The following is a 16932-nucleotide window of genomic DNA, read 5'->3' on the forward strand; positions in this document are numbered from 1 at the left end:
TTTGTTCAGATTTGTAATTATAACGGTCTTAACTATACAACTTTGTCTTCGTGGCTTTTGCAGCTCAGTCTAAACTGTATGTAAGCTAGATATCTTTTGATTTCTTACTTTCACATCAAACATGGCAATCATGTAAAATTAAGAATCATTATCATATTATTTGAAGCATTGCAAGTAGGGGTATCAAATTTTCACTGCACAATTATCATGGCCGGCCGGATTTACTTTTGTTTTGTGTCTGTTTTGTACAGGTTAGTTTAGAAGGACATTCCAAACTCAATGTGTTTTATCTACCTGTTGCTTGGCTGATGTGTTCTGTTTTGTGGTTTTAAATAAAAATAAACAAAGAAATTGCTACGGAATGTAATGGCATGAAACATCCACTCAACTAAAGCTCACCTAATGGACAAACACATCTGCCAAGTTTACGGTCGAAAGTTATTCGTGGTGTCGTTACCAACATCCATTAGATTATTTCCTACAGTCTTGGCTAACTCCTCTTTTCGAAACTGTTTAAATGTTTGGCATCACAACATAATTAACTTAACCTTTGTATTTCTCTCTCTTTCCCCCCGTCTCTCTCTCCTCACTGCCAGCTCTCTTCACTTTTCAGCATCCTCCCCTGGTCTGCTGTCTCTGCCAGTGTCTACCTTGTCCTTGGTGCTACACATCCAGCTGTCTGCTTCAGCCTTTTAGGAGAAACCGTCTTGATACTAAACAGTCACTTGCTGTTTCATCGTTACCATTCCTTTTTTTAATCATGACGTGTCATGGCTGACATTGTGGAGAGGCATTTCACTAATTTGAATTGCAATGACAAACCTAAAACAATGACCTATAGGCCTAGTCCATTATCACTTTGTCCATATGAACAATAACACTTAATAATGTACACAATTCCCATATGGTATACTAATTGATATTTTGAATTGAAAGTAGCAATGCAAATATCAAACCTTTATAAAAATACTAGATAACCCTAATATGTATAGTATCATTGTTATTCTGGTGAGATGGCAAATAAGACCGTGATTTATTAAATAATGTTTTATTAAATGCAGTGTTCATCTTACTTTACTCTTTAAAACAAGAACAAACAAAAACTTGTCATTTTTTTAATTTTTTTATGAATATAGGCTTCTGCTCGTGCTGGCTGCTCACATCTGATAAAGGTCCAATGAGAGGAGGGAGGAACTGAAAGAGCGCGCACTTGGAGACGGGAAGCTTCTCGGTGGTTTTGTGCGGTGCGCACCTCCCCTCTCCACAGCGCACAGAGCCTCCTCTCGCTTTACCGAGCCTGCTTTCAATTCCTGATCTTTGTGCCAGAGCCTGCAGCTGCCTCTCTGTTTGCCCCGCTGCCGCTGCTGTAGGAAATCGTCGCTCCGCGTGACGAACCGACGGTAAACCATTTTCCCCTTGAGGTGTCAGTGAAAATCTGAAGGATATCGCAACTTTTAAACAATTTCCAACACAGTTTGGAGGCTGAACGATGACACCTGACAGCTCGTAACGTACCATCCGCGTGTTGACTGAAATCTTTGCAACTGTGAAGGCTATAGGAATGTGGAAAACAAGTCTAACTCAGCGGTGAGTGTTGTAATACGTATGTTATTCCTCTCTCTTTCTCTCTATGTGCGTGTGTGTGTGTGTGTGTGTGTGTGTGTGTGTGTGTGTGTGTGTGTGTGTGTGTGTGTGTGTGTGTTTGTGTGTGTGTGTGTGTGTGTGTGTGTGTGTGTGTGTGTGTGTGTGTGTGTGTGTGTGTGTGTATGTGCGCGCGTACACTCCAGTGCTTGATAGATTGAACGTAGGCGTTCCGCAAAATTAAGTTTGGAGCTTAAACGTCGAGTCTGAGCATGACTGGTTTTGAATGCAAACGCCTTTACATTGAAACAAAATGACTACGGGATATACCAACATGTCACTGATATATTCAACCTATCATTTTGTGTTCAAATCTTCCCTTAAATACCAACTATTTCCTTTCTGTCCACCCCTCTCATGCAGTAAAAGGACCTTCCTCTGCCCCTGACACCATGACCACGGACCTGAACTTGACCTCCCTGCTGAATGTATCAGATATCCACAATCACACAAGAGGATGTTCACTCACCAAAACCGGTTTCCAGTTTTACTACCTGCCCACTGTATACATCATGGTCTTCATCACAGGGCTGGTAGGCAACAGCCTGGCCATTTGGATGTTTGTGTGCCACATGAGACCCTGGAGCAGCATCTCCGTCTACATGTTCAACCTGGCTCTAGCTGACTTCTGCTACGTCCTATCTCTGCCCTTCCTCATGTTCTACTACTTCAACAAAACAGACTGGATATTTGGAGATATTCTGTGCCGACTGCAGCGTTTTATTTTCCACGTGAATCTCTATGGGAGTATTCTGTTTCTGACCTGCATCAGTGTTCACAGGTACACCGGGGTTGTGCACCCGCTTAAGTCTCTGGGCAGACTAAAGAAGAAAAATGCAGTTATTACCAGCGCGTTGGTGTGGGTTGCAGTTATTATAGCAATCTCCCCCATCTTATATTATTCTAGGACTGGCTTGAAGCGTAATGCTACCACTTGTTATGACACCACCACTGAAGATGAGTTACCTGGTTATTTTATCTACAGCATGACTTTGACTGTGTTTGGGTTCTGTATCCCCTTCATTATCATATTTTGTTGCTACGGCATGATCGTCAAAGCATTAATCTACAATGATATGAACAACGCGCCCCTGCGGCAGAAATCTATCCACCTGGTTATCATCGTGCTCGCAGTCTTTGCCGTCTCATACTTGCCTTTCCATGTGATGAAGAACCTCAACATGAGAGCCAGGTTGTACTTCCAGAGCCCAGACATGTGTGATTTTAACAACCGTGTCTACGCAACATACCAGGTGACACGGGGGCTGGCCAGCCTCAATAGCTGTGTGGATCCTATTCTTTACTTCCTGGCTGGAGATACCTTCCGGAGAAAGCTGTCACGGGCCACCAAAAAGCCCTCCAGGAAAGGGGACAATGTCATTCAGTCCAAGAGCGAGGAGACGGCTCTGAACAGCCTGGCAGAGTATGTGGAGAATGGGGACCGGAGGCTGTGAAAGGGCCCCCTCTGTGTGCCCAGTTACGGATGTGGATCTCTATTAGCTTTAGAAAACCATGATGAACTTTGTATTAAATACATGAATGCACTGTGTGGACTGAAGGCTTGGTTTAAAACTTAATGGCCAATGGTTTATAGAACTGTAGGATAGATACTCCATTTAACCCTGTGATTACCAATTGCTTGCTTGCAGCCTGTCGATGATGATAAGCTATTGTACTGTATTGTCCCGTACACGTATTGTACTCTAGATGTCAGAGCCATCACTTTTTATTCTTATCAAATAGTCTATGGTACCTAGACGTCGGACAAAATGAACATTAGGATCAGACTCGCTGCAGGAATAGGTTTCCTTGCAAGCTTTCAAGTCCTGTTCATCAATTTGTTCGGGAAAAATAGGACTGAACCGATGGCACCTCTTAGTCATTGGGCTGATACTTAATCAATAGCTATTAAGCAAGTGAGAATGTGGTTAAAGAAGCACACCTACAATGGCATTTGGAGAAAAAGTAAATGCACTGAAACTGAGACTGCTGGATGTGTCGTGCAGACATGATAATGCACTATGACCGGGGACTCTCGGCTCAGAGAGCTACCTATCACTCCTCATTTATTCCTCCATCTATTACTGACTAGGCGAGAAATGTGGTCGACTAGTTTTTCAATTTGACAGCTCTGAGTTTAAGGTCTGCAGCAGCTCTGTCACCACAATCTTTCTCTCCTTGTAAACTTGGTCCTTACAGAGAAAAAGAGAAGATAATACTTACAGTATTTTTTGTGTATATGATACTACACTGAATGTGTTTTGATGTGTGCTGTACAGAATGTTGTGATGTTTCAGGATAGTTTGTATTGTTAACTCTTCAAGTTGGTATCACTAATCCATATAGTGCATGAGTCCAGTATCAAATACCATCAGTGAATAACCACAGTATCTAGTGTAGTGTTTATTGCAGCCTAGGGAATACTAATGCTTTTTAAATGAGCATAACTGACACACACTCTAAATCTTCTGCTTTGTGACTCCAACATATTGAAGACATGTTTGTATGAAATACCTCAAAGTAAATACTGCACTGTGTCCGTGTTTTGACAGATAATTATTTCTCTTTTACATCTGTAGTAATCACTTTGCAGAAATGAACGTGGAGCTCTCAGGCTATGATTTACCTTGGACTATGTAGGTGTTTGATGTCTCTACTAATACTATTGAAATCTGTAATGTGGTCAGCTATTGTCAAGAAAGGAAGTGAATCACCTGTACAGGATATCTGGGGCCACGTGTATCTTTGTCAATCATTTTTTTATATAAACTGTGCCAGACAATTTTGAGAGACTCACACATTTCTTTCAGGCTAGTGCCTCATTTTAAGTCTAAAATGTAATGGATTAATGTATCCTTGTTCCTGCCAGCTGCACGTGTTCTTAGTTAAGCGGGCTCACTGCTATGAGTGAACAAACACTGTTGGTTGTGTAGACATGCAAGTGGAGTTCCCTCTTTTTGCTGCTCCTCTTCTTTTCACCACAGTCCTATTTACTTTGTTTTTCAACGCAGCCGGGAGGAAGTGAGGGGACGAGGGAGGAATAAAGAGTGGCACCTTTTTCTCCTGGCTTATCCTAAGACAGCTTTTGTATCTGTCACAATGGTGTGGGGTAATTGATGCAGACAAGGGTGCGAGGCTGTTGCCAGAACCCCAGAGCTGCGCCATGTTGTGGGCACAGGAAACCAACTAACCCTCTTTCTCTTAACAGGGTCCATGAATACAAACGCCTTTTGATTTCCTGGCTTTGAGGTGCAAACTGCATAGCTGGACTTGGCGCAAAATGTCTCTGTGTGTGAATGTGTATGTGTATGTGTGTGTTTGTTTGTGTGCGTCTGTGTGTGAGAGACTGTGTTGTTGCCGCTGCCAAAAGGCAATGCAACCCTTTTTCAAGTAGGTGACTGTTATAGCTGTCACAAGTTGTTGCCGAGACATGGACATAGTTAACAGGAATATTTATATTTGTTTGTATATCTGTTTATTTGTTTTATATGCTTCATATTCTATTTACCCTGTACACTTGATTATATGAAAGGAAGGTTACATTCAGCCAGAACTATATTCTCAAGCCAACATCAGTGCATTTGAGCCTGAGTGTCAAATCTTGACTTGCAGAAAGATGGGATGTTTGCCAGTATCTCCTCCCTCCTTTCTCAGCCACCTTTCACCTCTTTTCTCTCACATCCTCCTCGCTTTATTCTGAATGTAGAATTGGAAAAAAAATCTTTCTTCCCTGCAATTCTCCACCTATGCTATTTGCATAAGTGTTGGGAAGAGACAGAAGGAAGAGTCAAGTCAGCAGAGTAATGGCATCTGTGGAGAACAAACTTTGTGTTTGTTTTTCCTGAGGACACTGTTGGTGGCAGGGGGGCCCACAGGGTACTCACATTCAGGACAGCTAAACTAAAATAGTGGGCTTTGTTCTTGGAGATATACCGTGGGAGCTAGCACAACCACATCCATTACAGGGGCACCTGCTTTAGCCAAGAACTACCACTAACCACACAAAATTTCATTTTTGGTGAGTAACTCATGATACAAACAATCATGGGACAGCATCATTCCAGTGATGTGGTAAAGCTGCAAAATTCTGTGGGTCGACGGACACCATGTGAAAGAGCTGCAAAGACCACTGGAGAAGATTAACAAAGAAAATTAAGTTATGAATCTGCATTATAGTGAATCATGCAATAAACCGTAAAATCATACGTTTTTTTTCAGATTTTATGGTTTACATTACACCAAATTTTGTTTTGCAATGCACAGCACTCGGAGATAAACAGTATGCACTATTTAGGCTTTACATAGACCTGCATAAGGGAGGTCTAGTGTTTGTATACATAACCATAACATTTTTCAAATTAAGTCACACAACCAGTCACATGTTTTTTTTAAACTGTAGCAGTTAAGTAAACATGTTAGAACAAATATTTGTTTTGAAAACCTTGCTGACTGACACTGTGCTACTGCTACGCTTAGATATATTATCATGTGTTTACTTTCTCTGATCAGGCATCTGCCCTCCATCCAATACAAACAAGACTGTTATTGCACTTATATGGTAATGTCAGACAGTAATGACATATTTCGGACATTATTGTGAACTTCCATAAACGAGAAAAAAACTTCCAGTTGTGTCCTTGTAGAAAAGGGTAGCTCACATCTCACTAACAGGCTGCTTTGAATGCGTGTGTCAATGGAAAGACTCATCACACACTACCGCTAAGAATGTGCATGGCATTTTATGGACTTGGCAACCATCACAAATAAATGCAGGTGTACCCAGTGAGAGAGTGACTGCAGTTGCACAAATACAATAAAAAGTTGATTGTCAAACTAAAAGGTTTGATGCAACCAGAGATTCAAATGTCACATTACCCCTGATTACCCTGACGTGTAAACTGGGCATCATACACCTGGTCGTTTTATACAACTTAAATGTGTTATTTCTGACAGTATTTTTACATTGTATTTATGCTGCTTTTACTTTGTGAGGTATCTGAATATATATCTTCCACCACTTGTTGTAAAACATTTAAAAACATAGTAAAAAACACATATCACGAATGTCAGTAATTAAAAATGAGTTACTAGAAGTTTTTAAACAAGTTAAATTGGATGATGAAACACTAACGACCACCCAGTCTGTTGAATTTGTAGCCCAGCATTTTAAAAAATATTGCCAAGATAAAAACAATATACAGCCTTGCACCATGAGTGATGGCCCATCAAAAGTACAGATGACCTGTGTGGCCGCTCTCAACAGTGAAAGCCATTTCAAAAGATCGAGTGTCTTCAGGGCAATATTTCCACTGTCACCTCTGAGGCTGGCCTACTGTGACTGCATGTAATGACTTCATGTTCATCATGTTGTCAGACAAAGCTTACTGTATATAAGGCAAAGCTAAATATAGACCTTGATCTAACATGCTTACCGACATAAAAAAAGAAAGACACTGTCCATGCTCTGTTACTTTAAAGATGGTGTGCATTTAATGCTAAATGGCATCATTATAAACTGTATGGGTTTCTGTTAAGTTGTGCTTAAGGCTTTGGCCACTGCCAGTAACAATAATGTTGTACTGGCTTATACAGTATGATGCGCAAGGATCATTTGGAATGGAAAGATTAAGTTGGAGTGGGAGTGTGAGAGAGAGCGGGGCTGTCATATTTCAGTTGTCAGAAGCTTTATGATCAATATCTCTGCAGCCGCTCCGTCTGGCTTCTTGTTGATTTTCTGCCACCTTTTTTGCGTTGTCATTGATCAACTTGAACGATTGGCTTACCGGCTGACATCCAAAAAATATGCCTTTGATTTCATACAATGGGGTATGATCACATCAAGTGGTTTGACCTGGACATAAGAGGGTGAGATGTCTGAAAGTTTAAAAGTCTTTTGGCACTGTTGATGTACCAAATATTGATATTCATTTGTCAGAATCATACTGTAGCTTTTTATGAAATATAGGTTATATGCATTGAGGAAAGGTAAAGCTGATTCCCATTAACTTATATCAGAATTGAAAGTTTTTATAACAGCGTTGTCTGACAGCACGCAGACATGCTGGCCTGACTGATAAGACTTATGAGATAGGAAGAGGAGCTCTGAGGGTTGCTGCTTTAGAGGATAGAGGAGGGACAAGATAAGGCGAGGTGTGAGAACAAGAAGCTGAGAACCACGGTGATAGAAAATGTGCTGTGAGCATAAAATAACAGCTGAGAGAAAATAAGTGTTAAGGAAGAGTAGAGCTAAAAATAAAAGGGCACGTGCTGTTCCGTGCAGTGCAAATACAGATCATAAAGGAGGCAGGGAAAGATGAGTGAGGAAGAAAAATTAGATCAAGGTCACAGTAGTAAAATAGAGAGAATTTTATAAGGAGTAAAGGTTCAAACAAACCTTTACTTAATGAAGCCAATCTTCAGTTTCTTTGTTCTTCAAATCATATCATATATGTGATCTAAAATGTGGAGCTCTTTTCTCCGGGCCTGAACTGTAGAACATGTTTAATTGTATCTCCAAATAAATGCTAAAATCCAATGGAAATATAATAAGACCTTTGTGAAGGTAGAAAGAAAAAAAAAAAATTAAACCATCCAATACTTTCTCAAAAACAATTTCACACAAAATTAAGTTTGGAAAAAATGAATACCAAGGGCTTTACTTGAAAACCCCGCTGTGAAAGCAATCGTAAGAACAAAAATATATTGTTTAAAAAAACATGAAAGAAGACACTTGTTTTCAAGCTCTTCTCTGCCTGCAGCTTGTCTGTCGTGAAACGGCTGCAAATTGTGATGAGCTATGCACTCCAATGAAAGTCCAATGCTTTTATAAGCTGGCAACCAGTCAGTCTGACCGCTGCCCTGCTGCAGGGGAGATGATAAATCTCTTAAGAACAAAGTTTATGCACAGGCAGGTTACATCACTGCTCCATTTTCACAGTGTGTCAGTGTGTGTGTTACAGAGAGTGGGAATACATGTGTATGAAAGCCAAAGGGAACAAGAGCATTGCAAAAGAAGTGGTGTGTAGGCACTTCTATACAACAGCAGGTGAATAACGAAAAAATCGAACAAACATAACCATATATGCCATCTAAGGAAGTAGAGGGGTCGTTTTTCGCCTTCGCAGGTTCACTCCTCCTCACCACTCTTTGCTTGCGGTCATGCAGATCCAGAGCTGTGTTTGGTAAGACAAAAGCTTCTGTTCCTGTAAGGCCTTGGTACATCCTGTGCTACAACATCGCATGAAAATCCATTTTTGTTTAGATCTGAATTGATTGATCCTTATAAAACCTCTTCTGAGTTTGTTCAGCATCTTACATAAACCACAGGAAGCTCTGATCCTGAAGGGATATTTTTGGAAAATACATTTTTAAGCAAAGTCAAAATGTTTCTTTACATTTTTGAGTTTTAATTCACTGAACATGAAATACAACTCAAAATGATAGTATGCCTTAGTACTTTTATGCAAACTTATTTTATTCATTAAAAACATTATAAAGTCCCAAATATTATTAAAGGGAAATCCTTTCCTCATGAAAAAAGCAATGATAGAAAATCTCATTTAAAACTGAAACATGGTGCTTATTGGCAATTAACTTTGCCTTTGTAATTGTGATTTAGCTACTTCAAAGTCAATCACTTCAAAGTTATTTTTCTGTGCCTCCATTGTTTTGTCACTTCCCCCTCACCGTACTGTATGTGCGTGGGAAGTAGATTCCAGCCCATTGGCATGGAATGCTTCTACACTGTAACCTCATGTGTTGTACTTCTTAGTCTGGCATGTGAGGTCCAATAATCTGCCAGATAAAATGCTTTAATTCAGAATCCAGCCTCCATTGGGAGGTGTTCTTTCCAGGTCATTCGACAGAGATACAACACACATGATTAGCAGGTGACTCTCTGTTATTTTATTGCTGTGTTGGTTTTGGTGTGTTGAAAGTGTAACAAAGGCAAGGCTTATCATTTCCTAGTCAATCCATCAGAGATACGGTTGTGACAGCTTCCTGGTACAAAAAAAATAAACCCATTAAAGCCAGCCAAAAATAAATGGTTTAAGATACTTAAATAAAACATAAAAAATGTGACATTTACCAACACATTGTTCTTCTTACACACATACATTTACAGATATTGACTCGCCAACACTCCACACACTTCTCATGCACACTGTCATCCATTTTCCATTATTAGAAAGACATGATCAGCAGTGGAGTGTATAGTCCTCTCAAGAAAATTGCTGACAAATCCTTTTGATCTTTAAAATTGCTGCACCAACACATATAGAGATTTAGTGTGGAAGTTGATATGAGAATGACTGTCGGAAAAAATGCAATTGTATTTTTCTGAATCCAACATTTACTATGATTTATCAATCTGATCCTTCACCTCTCCTTTTCCACCATAAATTCACTTCCTCCTATCTGACCTCCTGCAATGATAAGTCGTCTCTGTCTAGGCGCCCCCCCCTTCCCATTTCTCCTTTCCTCGATTCTCTTTCCCTACAGGCTTGTTGTTTAGATTCTATTATCCTGTCCTGCTTGGCTGCCTCACCCTATTAATTCTAGCAGCTCAATGTGTGTGTGTGTGTGTGTGTGTGTGTGTGTGTGTGTGTGTGTGTGTGTGTGTGTGTGTGTGTGTGTGTGTGTGTGTGTGTGTGTGTGTGTGTGTGTGTGTGTGTGTGTGTGTGTGTGTGTGTGTGTGTGTGGTTGTCATTGTGTGTGTCCATAGATGTCTGTGTAGGCTATAAGTGGTGCCAGTGTGAGAGTGTAGTGGCTACCGAATAGCTGCAAATGATTAATGGTTTGGGTTAGGCGGGGTGAAAAAAGGCAACACATGAACTAACACACAGACATACAAACACATACACACTTAGCTTATGTGTCCTAGTAATTTCTTGTCTGGAAGGGTTTGCCTGTTTGAAAAAAAAGTGCAAGGTGGTGTCTCTCTCAATGGCCTGTGTCAGACAGAGAAGTGAAATGGGGATGTAGTTCAAACGAAGTGGAAGTAGTGAGCTTTTAATAAAGGAGCTGTGGATCAGTAAAGAGGAATATACAGTAGTTGTGAAACCACTGCTCATGACCCTAACAGCTTAAAATGAGATGCTAGAAAAAAAAACAACCAACAGCAGCTACCTACAGCCTTTTAATGTTTGTTTAACACTGCTTGTAGAGTGCTTACACAGTTTGTACCTAACTTTTGATTAATCTGTATGGGATTCCCCTCTACGTGTGTGTATCTGCTTGTGTGAGTGTCTGTAAGCTGATCCACTTGTCCTGGATTCCCTGCTAAACTTAGCCAAGTGACTGTGGTAATGATTGAGTGGTCATCAGCATAGTTCACTGTGCAGGTCTTGGCTTTGGTCGTGCTCTCTTTTTTTCAGGCTGGAGCAGGCCTAGGTACCTGTGGCTTCAGCCTGCTGATATCACACTTGAAATGAATATTGATCAGGCTGGGGACAGCAGTGGGTGGCTGCACCATGAGTCACAAAAGCTGTACTCCAAGGTTTTGGAGGACTGACAGTGGGTTTAAGGTCACATCATTACTAACCTAAATATGTTTTAAATGAAGTGAAATGTGGACCTCCAACCCAGCTACTTTGTGTCCACTGTAGATTTACATCTGTAAAAAATATAATCTAAATCAATTAATTAGAACATCCCAGTCAACTGATATTTCACTTTACATTGCCCTTTTTGACAAAAGACATTTTGACATGTTAGTATAGAAAGAAAAGACATCCAGCAAGGCCAATCGTGCTATCAAATGCTTCTCGTATGTTCACGTTTCGAAATGTAGGACGTGGTACTAGTAATATTTTGTAATATTGCTGACAAACAGACAAACAATCTGAGCAGAAAACATAACCGTCCTGACAGAGGTAATAAGAAAACGAATGATGGCTGAATTCAATATAGCTGCATGAGTTTCAGGGTCCTGGTTTTGTGCATCACTGTGAGACTCTCATGGCTCACTGGGAAGCTTGAATGAAGAGTGACCTGTCATGTTCATTGTTCAATCTTCTATGAAATTAGGTAACTTATTTGATAACTGCAAAACTATATAAACGATCAACTGTGTTATTGTCATCAAAAATAATGCTGTGCAATTTTCTATATTGATACAGCATCAAAACATAATCACAGACAGAGCTTAAGGTGACATATTTAAGACCATCCATTCATAATATAGACAGTGTAACAAGGCTGAAAGTGGGCCCTGGTTTTTTCAAAAAATTAACTATTTATTCAGCTCCAGAAAGAGATCCAATTAAATTGTGTTTTGGCAGATTGAACTGCAAAGAAAACACAAAATCTCAAAATGCTTATGGGAACATACATCCTTCAACACAAATTATTTCCTTATTAGTATAGAAATGTTCCAAATGTCATCCAATCACTTCATGCAATGGCAATAGGAAGTCCTAAGGCAGGAAATCAATCACTTTATTTGTATTAATTTGTGGTATTCCGTGACAAAACCCTGTGGACCTTAGAGCGTTTCCAAATGCTATTTCTGTTTACTACAGATTGAGTGAGAGTGTGTGTGGAGTGTGTAACCCAACCCACACACACACACACACACACACACACACACACACACACACACACACACACACACACACACACACACACACACACACACACACACACACACACACACACACACACACACACACACACACACACACACACACACATTAACGTACATCCTATTTTAATGGATGAATTGCTTCCATTGTGTTAGCAGCAGTAATTATGTTGCTGCTGGGATTCTGCCATTTCTCCCTGCTCACAACACTGAACTGTAGACATCAGGCTCCCCAGAATGTCATCTGGGTATTACAAGAATATTCACATCTGCCTGATGGACAACCTTCACGCTCCACTTGTGAGAAGAACACACTCGCTTAGCCTACAGCATTCCTCATTATTACAAACTACCCGCTCTCAGCTTCGGTGAGAGGAAGTGAGAATGTCATGCTCTTCTCTGTGATGATGAGGGCTACTGTGACTCTGAACCCCAAACTTTAACCCCCAGCAGCCAACTGTACTGAGCTGGATAGAACTGTATGTATTATTAATGATGGCCAAATTCCACACATGAAAGGCTTTCTTTGTGGACTGGATGAAAGCCCCTGTGTCTTTATCTCTGTCACCCATTCCTTTTTATTTAAAACTTGATTTTTTGTTTTATATCCTGCATTCTTCTCTCTACTTTTATTCATATTATTTGCGACCAGTTCGTTTCAAAAAGTATATGCCTTCATTTCTATCAGCATTTCTCCAGGCTGTTCTGGCTTTGTTGGAAATATAATGCAATTGGAAGACAACAGCCTTTTGTATTCGCTCTTTCTGCTATTTGGACAATACTGAATCCAGCAAGAGAGAAATATGTCCCTCCTTACAGTGCATTTTATAAACTCCCCTTGACAATTGTGAAGCTGTTTTAAATATGTATGCTATAAAAACTAAATCAAAACACCAACCCAAGTAAGTGTTTGCACCTCATGTGAACTCCCAGAAGGTTTCCATGGGTAATATGTTTTTTTTATGTGTAGAATGACACACAAGCTGCACATTTTACTGCCCTCTCATCTAAGTGTGGAGTCTCTTGCTCACCCCAGCTGTTGAACAACATGTGAACTCAAGGAGGAAATGCCTGTGCACTTAAAAGGTTGGATGTAGGTCTGCTGCCCTCCACTGGACAAAAAGCCATATTGCATAAAATAGAGGCAGAACTCCTCTATTTCAGTGCTCCCAACCCTTTTAAAAAGCTAGGAAAAGTTAGAACAAATAAAAAGATAATAATTTCAGCCGAAATATTTTTTAAATTCTCACATTGTGTTCAATGTAGAGTACACTATGTCCACGAAAAATGCCCAAAATATGTATTTAAAAGGTTTCAGGTTTTTATAGTGGATGCGCTTAACAAATGCCTTCTGTATGCCAACAAGTAACTCCCAAATAAAGGAGGAAATGCACAGTATTTTTACATTGTGTTACATGTTTGAGGTTAATTAAATTGCATACAGGTCTAAAGTTGCAAGTAAACTCCGTCAGAACTGTTCAAAGGATGGTCGACAAGCTTTGAAAAAAACATTTGTTTTACTGCTGAGGCTTTTGAGGGTTAAAGGAAAAATTATGTCAAATTTTCTGTAGTGGACCGAAACATTTAATCAATTCAAAATGGTGTTAACAGGGAGTTGTTGTGATCAACTTTTGAAAAAAAAAAAGGAAAAGAAAATAGTTATAATTAATTTAGATATTTGATCATCCATGGCCTTACTTTAATTATACTGTTGAATGAGAAAAAAAAAATTCTCATTGTTTTCGTAAGACAGCTACCACGTTCTGGCCATAAATGTGGTTTTATAGCTAAATCACAGTATGTTCTCACGGAATAATTTATTTACACTGTGCTCTGAAGCTATTGAAACGATGAATGGGTATATCCCACCATCTGAATTATTCATAAATCAAAACACACAGTGGATGGGTGGAAATACAAATTGTGAAAAAATAGTATATAATTCAATGCCAGGAGGCCATAAACATTGCATTCAAACCACATAGGCCTGCTAACGATGGCTCAAGTATTTTTATTTTAAAATCATAGCTTGCATTGTGTTTGAAAAGCCTCTCAGTCCCTGCGGGATTCAAACATTGGAGGGTTCTTATCTCTGTCATTAATTAGCTCACTAGTCTCAGACATTTTAATTAGTCTTCTGTCACTCTCACAGGACTTAAAGACCCTTTCACACTACATCTTATTCTGTTATTGTATACGTTCACCTCTTACTAAATACATTACACAGGGCCGTCCTTGAGCTATTTCAGGCTATTTCATTTAGACAATATGGACTTGATAAAGCAATGTGTGTTTACAGCTTGTTCCCAGTGCTCTAAATCAACCAAATAAATATAGGAAAGGGTTAACTCACATGGCCATATGTGTATTGAAATAGTGCATCCACCAAACTCTTGTAATGTTGCTGTTCATTGCAATCATTCCTCGTCTTGGTTGGCCATATAGTGTAAGAAATGGTGGGACAAAGACAACCCTTGTAGCATGCAAGTCAAATCTAAAGTTCAGCCAAAGCTAATCTGAGGCCTCAGCAATCTGAACTAGCCTAATCATGTGTTTATGTTTCACCATTAAAACCTGAAAGTTACTTTTGTCTGAAAATCCATTAATGTGATACCTGAGCTGCAGTACAGGGACAGTAACACCAATCTTTAAATGTGCACATGTGTAATGTTAAAAAATAATTATGTTTATCATTTGAGAGTCTTGCACTTACCTATGTATTTGGCAAATACAACTTAAACCTGTTTTTACTAATATCAAGTAATATTGTCTTTTTGTCACCAAACTTTTGTAAGACAAAGTGAGGTACTCAACACCATGACAACTCTACGAGAGACCACTATTCAATATCAAACATCACTTTGTTAGTTTGTTGTGGAGAATACACCTGGGTGTTTTGGCATAACATTAATTGATTAAGTAACCATATCGAATTATCAGTGTTGTGTGAAAACAAACCCTGACAGGACAACCTGGTTTTACATTCAGGGTGATCACTCTCACGGATGTGATAATCCACATCACAAGGGTATTGCTAACATTACCCTCACTCCCCATGGGGCATAGTGCTGATTGTCTTCATGTAGACGTTGACTTGATGTTTAAAAAGATTTGGGGAGGGGCTGGCTGCAGGGAATTTGGAAAGCCCTCATGAGTAGCTGCTCCACGTGTCTCACCTACTATTGCTCAAACTGTGTCAAAATCCCATAAATGTCTGTTTTGTGCTTCCATCTGTGTGTAGATGTATGGAAATATTTTCTTTTGTTACATGTGAACATTAAGACAAATGTACTTTCCCATTTCTGGTTGTAACCACACTGCACATGTTTGTGCGTGTGTGTGTGTGTGTGTGTGTGTGTGTGTGTGTGTGTGTGTGTGTGTGTGTGTGTGTGTGTGTGTGTGTGTGTGTGTGTGTGTGTGTGTGTGTGATTTGTAGATGAATTAAGATTATATTGATCCAGCAGAGTTTTCCCAGCCATCCCTTGGGGTGATGAGGTCACGAGTGTGGTTTAATCACCACTGCGCTATGCTGACATGCATTGATTAGAAACAGTGGATGTTTGACGATTTACAAGTGGATGTTATGATCAACACACCCACATGAACACACACATGGGGATCAATACTTGATTTTATTACAATGTATTATCCTTTCGATTAATGATTACATCTCTATAGTTGAGTCAAGGAACAACTTCCAGATTCAGAATAGTTGGAGAGAAAACCGTCAAGAACAAAAAACTGTTCTTCCTGGCATGTCTGCCAATGGTTAAGATAGTGATCTGGTTGACTGACTACAGAAAAGAGGCTTAATAGCACAAGTCACTGAACAGGGAAATTAAGTAAAATATGGTGCTAGGTTTCAAGAAAAAAACAAAAAAACATCCACAGGAGTGAAGGGGCATGCGAGACAAAAGCCCAATAATGTGTCATGTGGAGTCATGCTTCATGGGCTTGATAGTAAGTGTATCATGACATCAGAACTTGCTGGTATTTTTACATACATTAAATAATAAAACAACTCCATACTTGGGAACATGTTTAAAATCTAATAGGATAAATATTGTTGATACACGTTGACTTAAATGGTGTTTTAGGAAATATGTACAACTCATGATAACCCCAGAGTTTAAGAAGATTAGAAAACCCCATTGCTTAAAACCCGTTGGGGATTAAGCAACAGGCCTAAACTGACTGCACACATTGCAGCAAATAGGCATTTCCAGTAACTTGTGTGAGAATGAGTCAAGCCGTAGTCAACCTCAGGATCAGTATAATGTCGAAACTAAGGTGTGGCAGGTCTGCGTGGGAATTGAGTGTAGCAGCTAGGCTGATGTGCGGTAAGTCGCACTGCACCTTTAACTAAACACTTGTATTGAGTGACGTGGGACGCAGACTGCGTGTGGAGTGTGGGCAGGAAGCGCAGAGGGTGCACGGCATCAAGCTGGCTATAGTTAGCAAGAACTACACCGGAAATTATAAAGCTCGCTACAAGAACGTGTTTATTTCACATGATATGATATGATATGATTAACATGATAAGCCACTATTACATTTGCATGATCATTAGAGAGAATACTACGCATATTGTTTTCTACATGGCAGTATGTGAATTGTTTTATTCAGTAACAAAAAATATTTTTCACATCAGGCCATTATACTTTTATTTTGAAAGCTCATACAGGAGGTGGATTGTTTCGCTAGTA

At 39.7% G+C, this 16932-nt stretch overlaps 1 protein-coding gene across 1 annotated transcript; it reads left to right on the plus strand.

The window, feature by feature from the left end:
• The first annotated feature begins 1198 nt into the window (after positions 1-1198).
• Positions 1199-4423, plus strand: p2ry1 (purinergic receptor P2Y1). Its single transcript, XM_063907940.1, has 2 exons — positions 1199-1587; positions 2005-4423. The coding sequence occupies exon 2, from the start codon at positions 2034-2036 to the stop codon at positions 3093-3095; it is 1062 nt and encodes a 353-aa protein (XP_063764010.1). The 5' UTR covers positions 1199-1587; positions 2005-2033; the 3' UTR covers positions 3096-4423.
• The last annotated feature ends 12509 nt before the right edge of the window (positions 4424-16932 follow it).

The sequence above is a fragment of the Eleginops maclovinus genome, chromosome 18, assembly GCF_036324505.1.
Source record: "Eleginops maclovinus isolate JMC-PN-2008 ecotype Puerto Natales chromosome 18, JC_Emac_rtc_rv5, whole genome shotgun sequence".
NCBI classification, from domain to species: domain Eukaryota; kingdom Metazoa; phylum Chordata; class Actinopteri; order Perciformes; family Eleginopidae; genus Eleginops; species Eleginops maclovinus.

Excerpts from the sequence above, each read along its gene's own strand:
- p2ry1 (XM_063907940.1), top strand. The coding sequence starts at position 2,034 with ATGACCACGGACCTGAACTTGACCTCCCTGCTGAATGTATCAGATATC.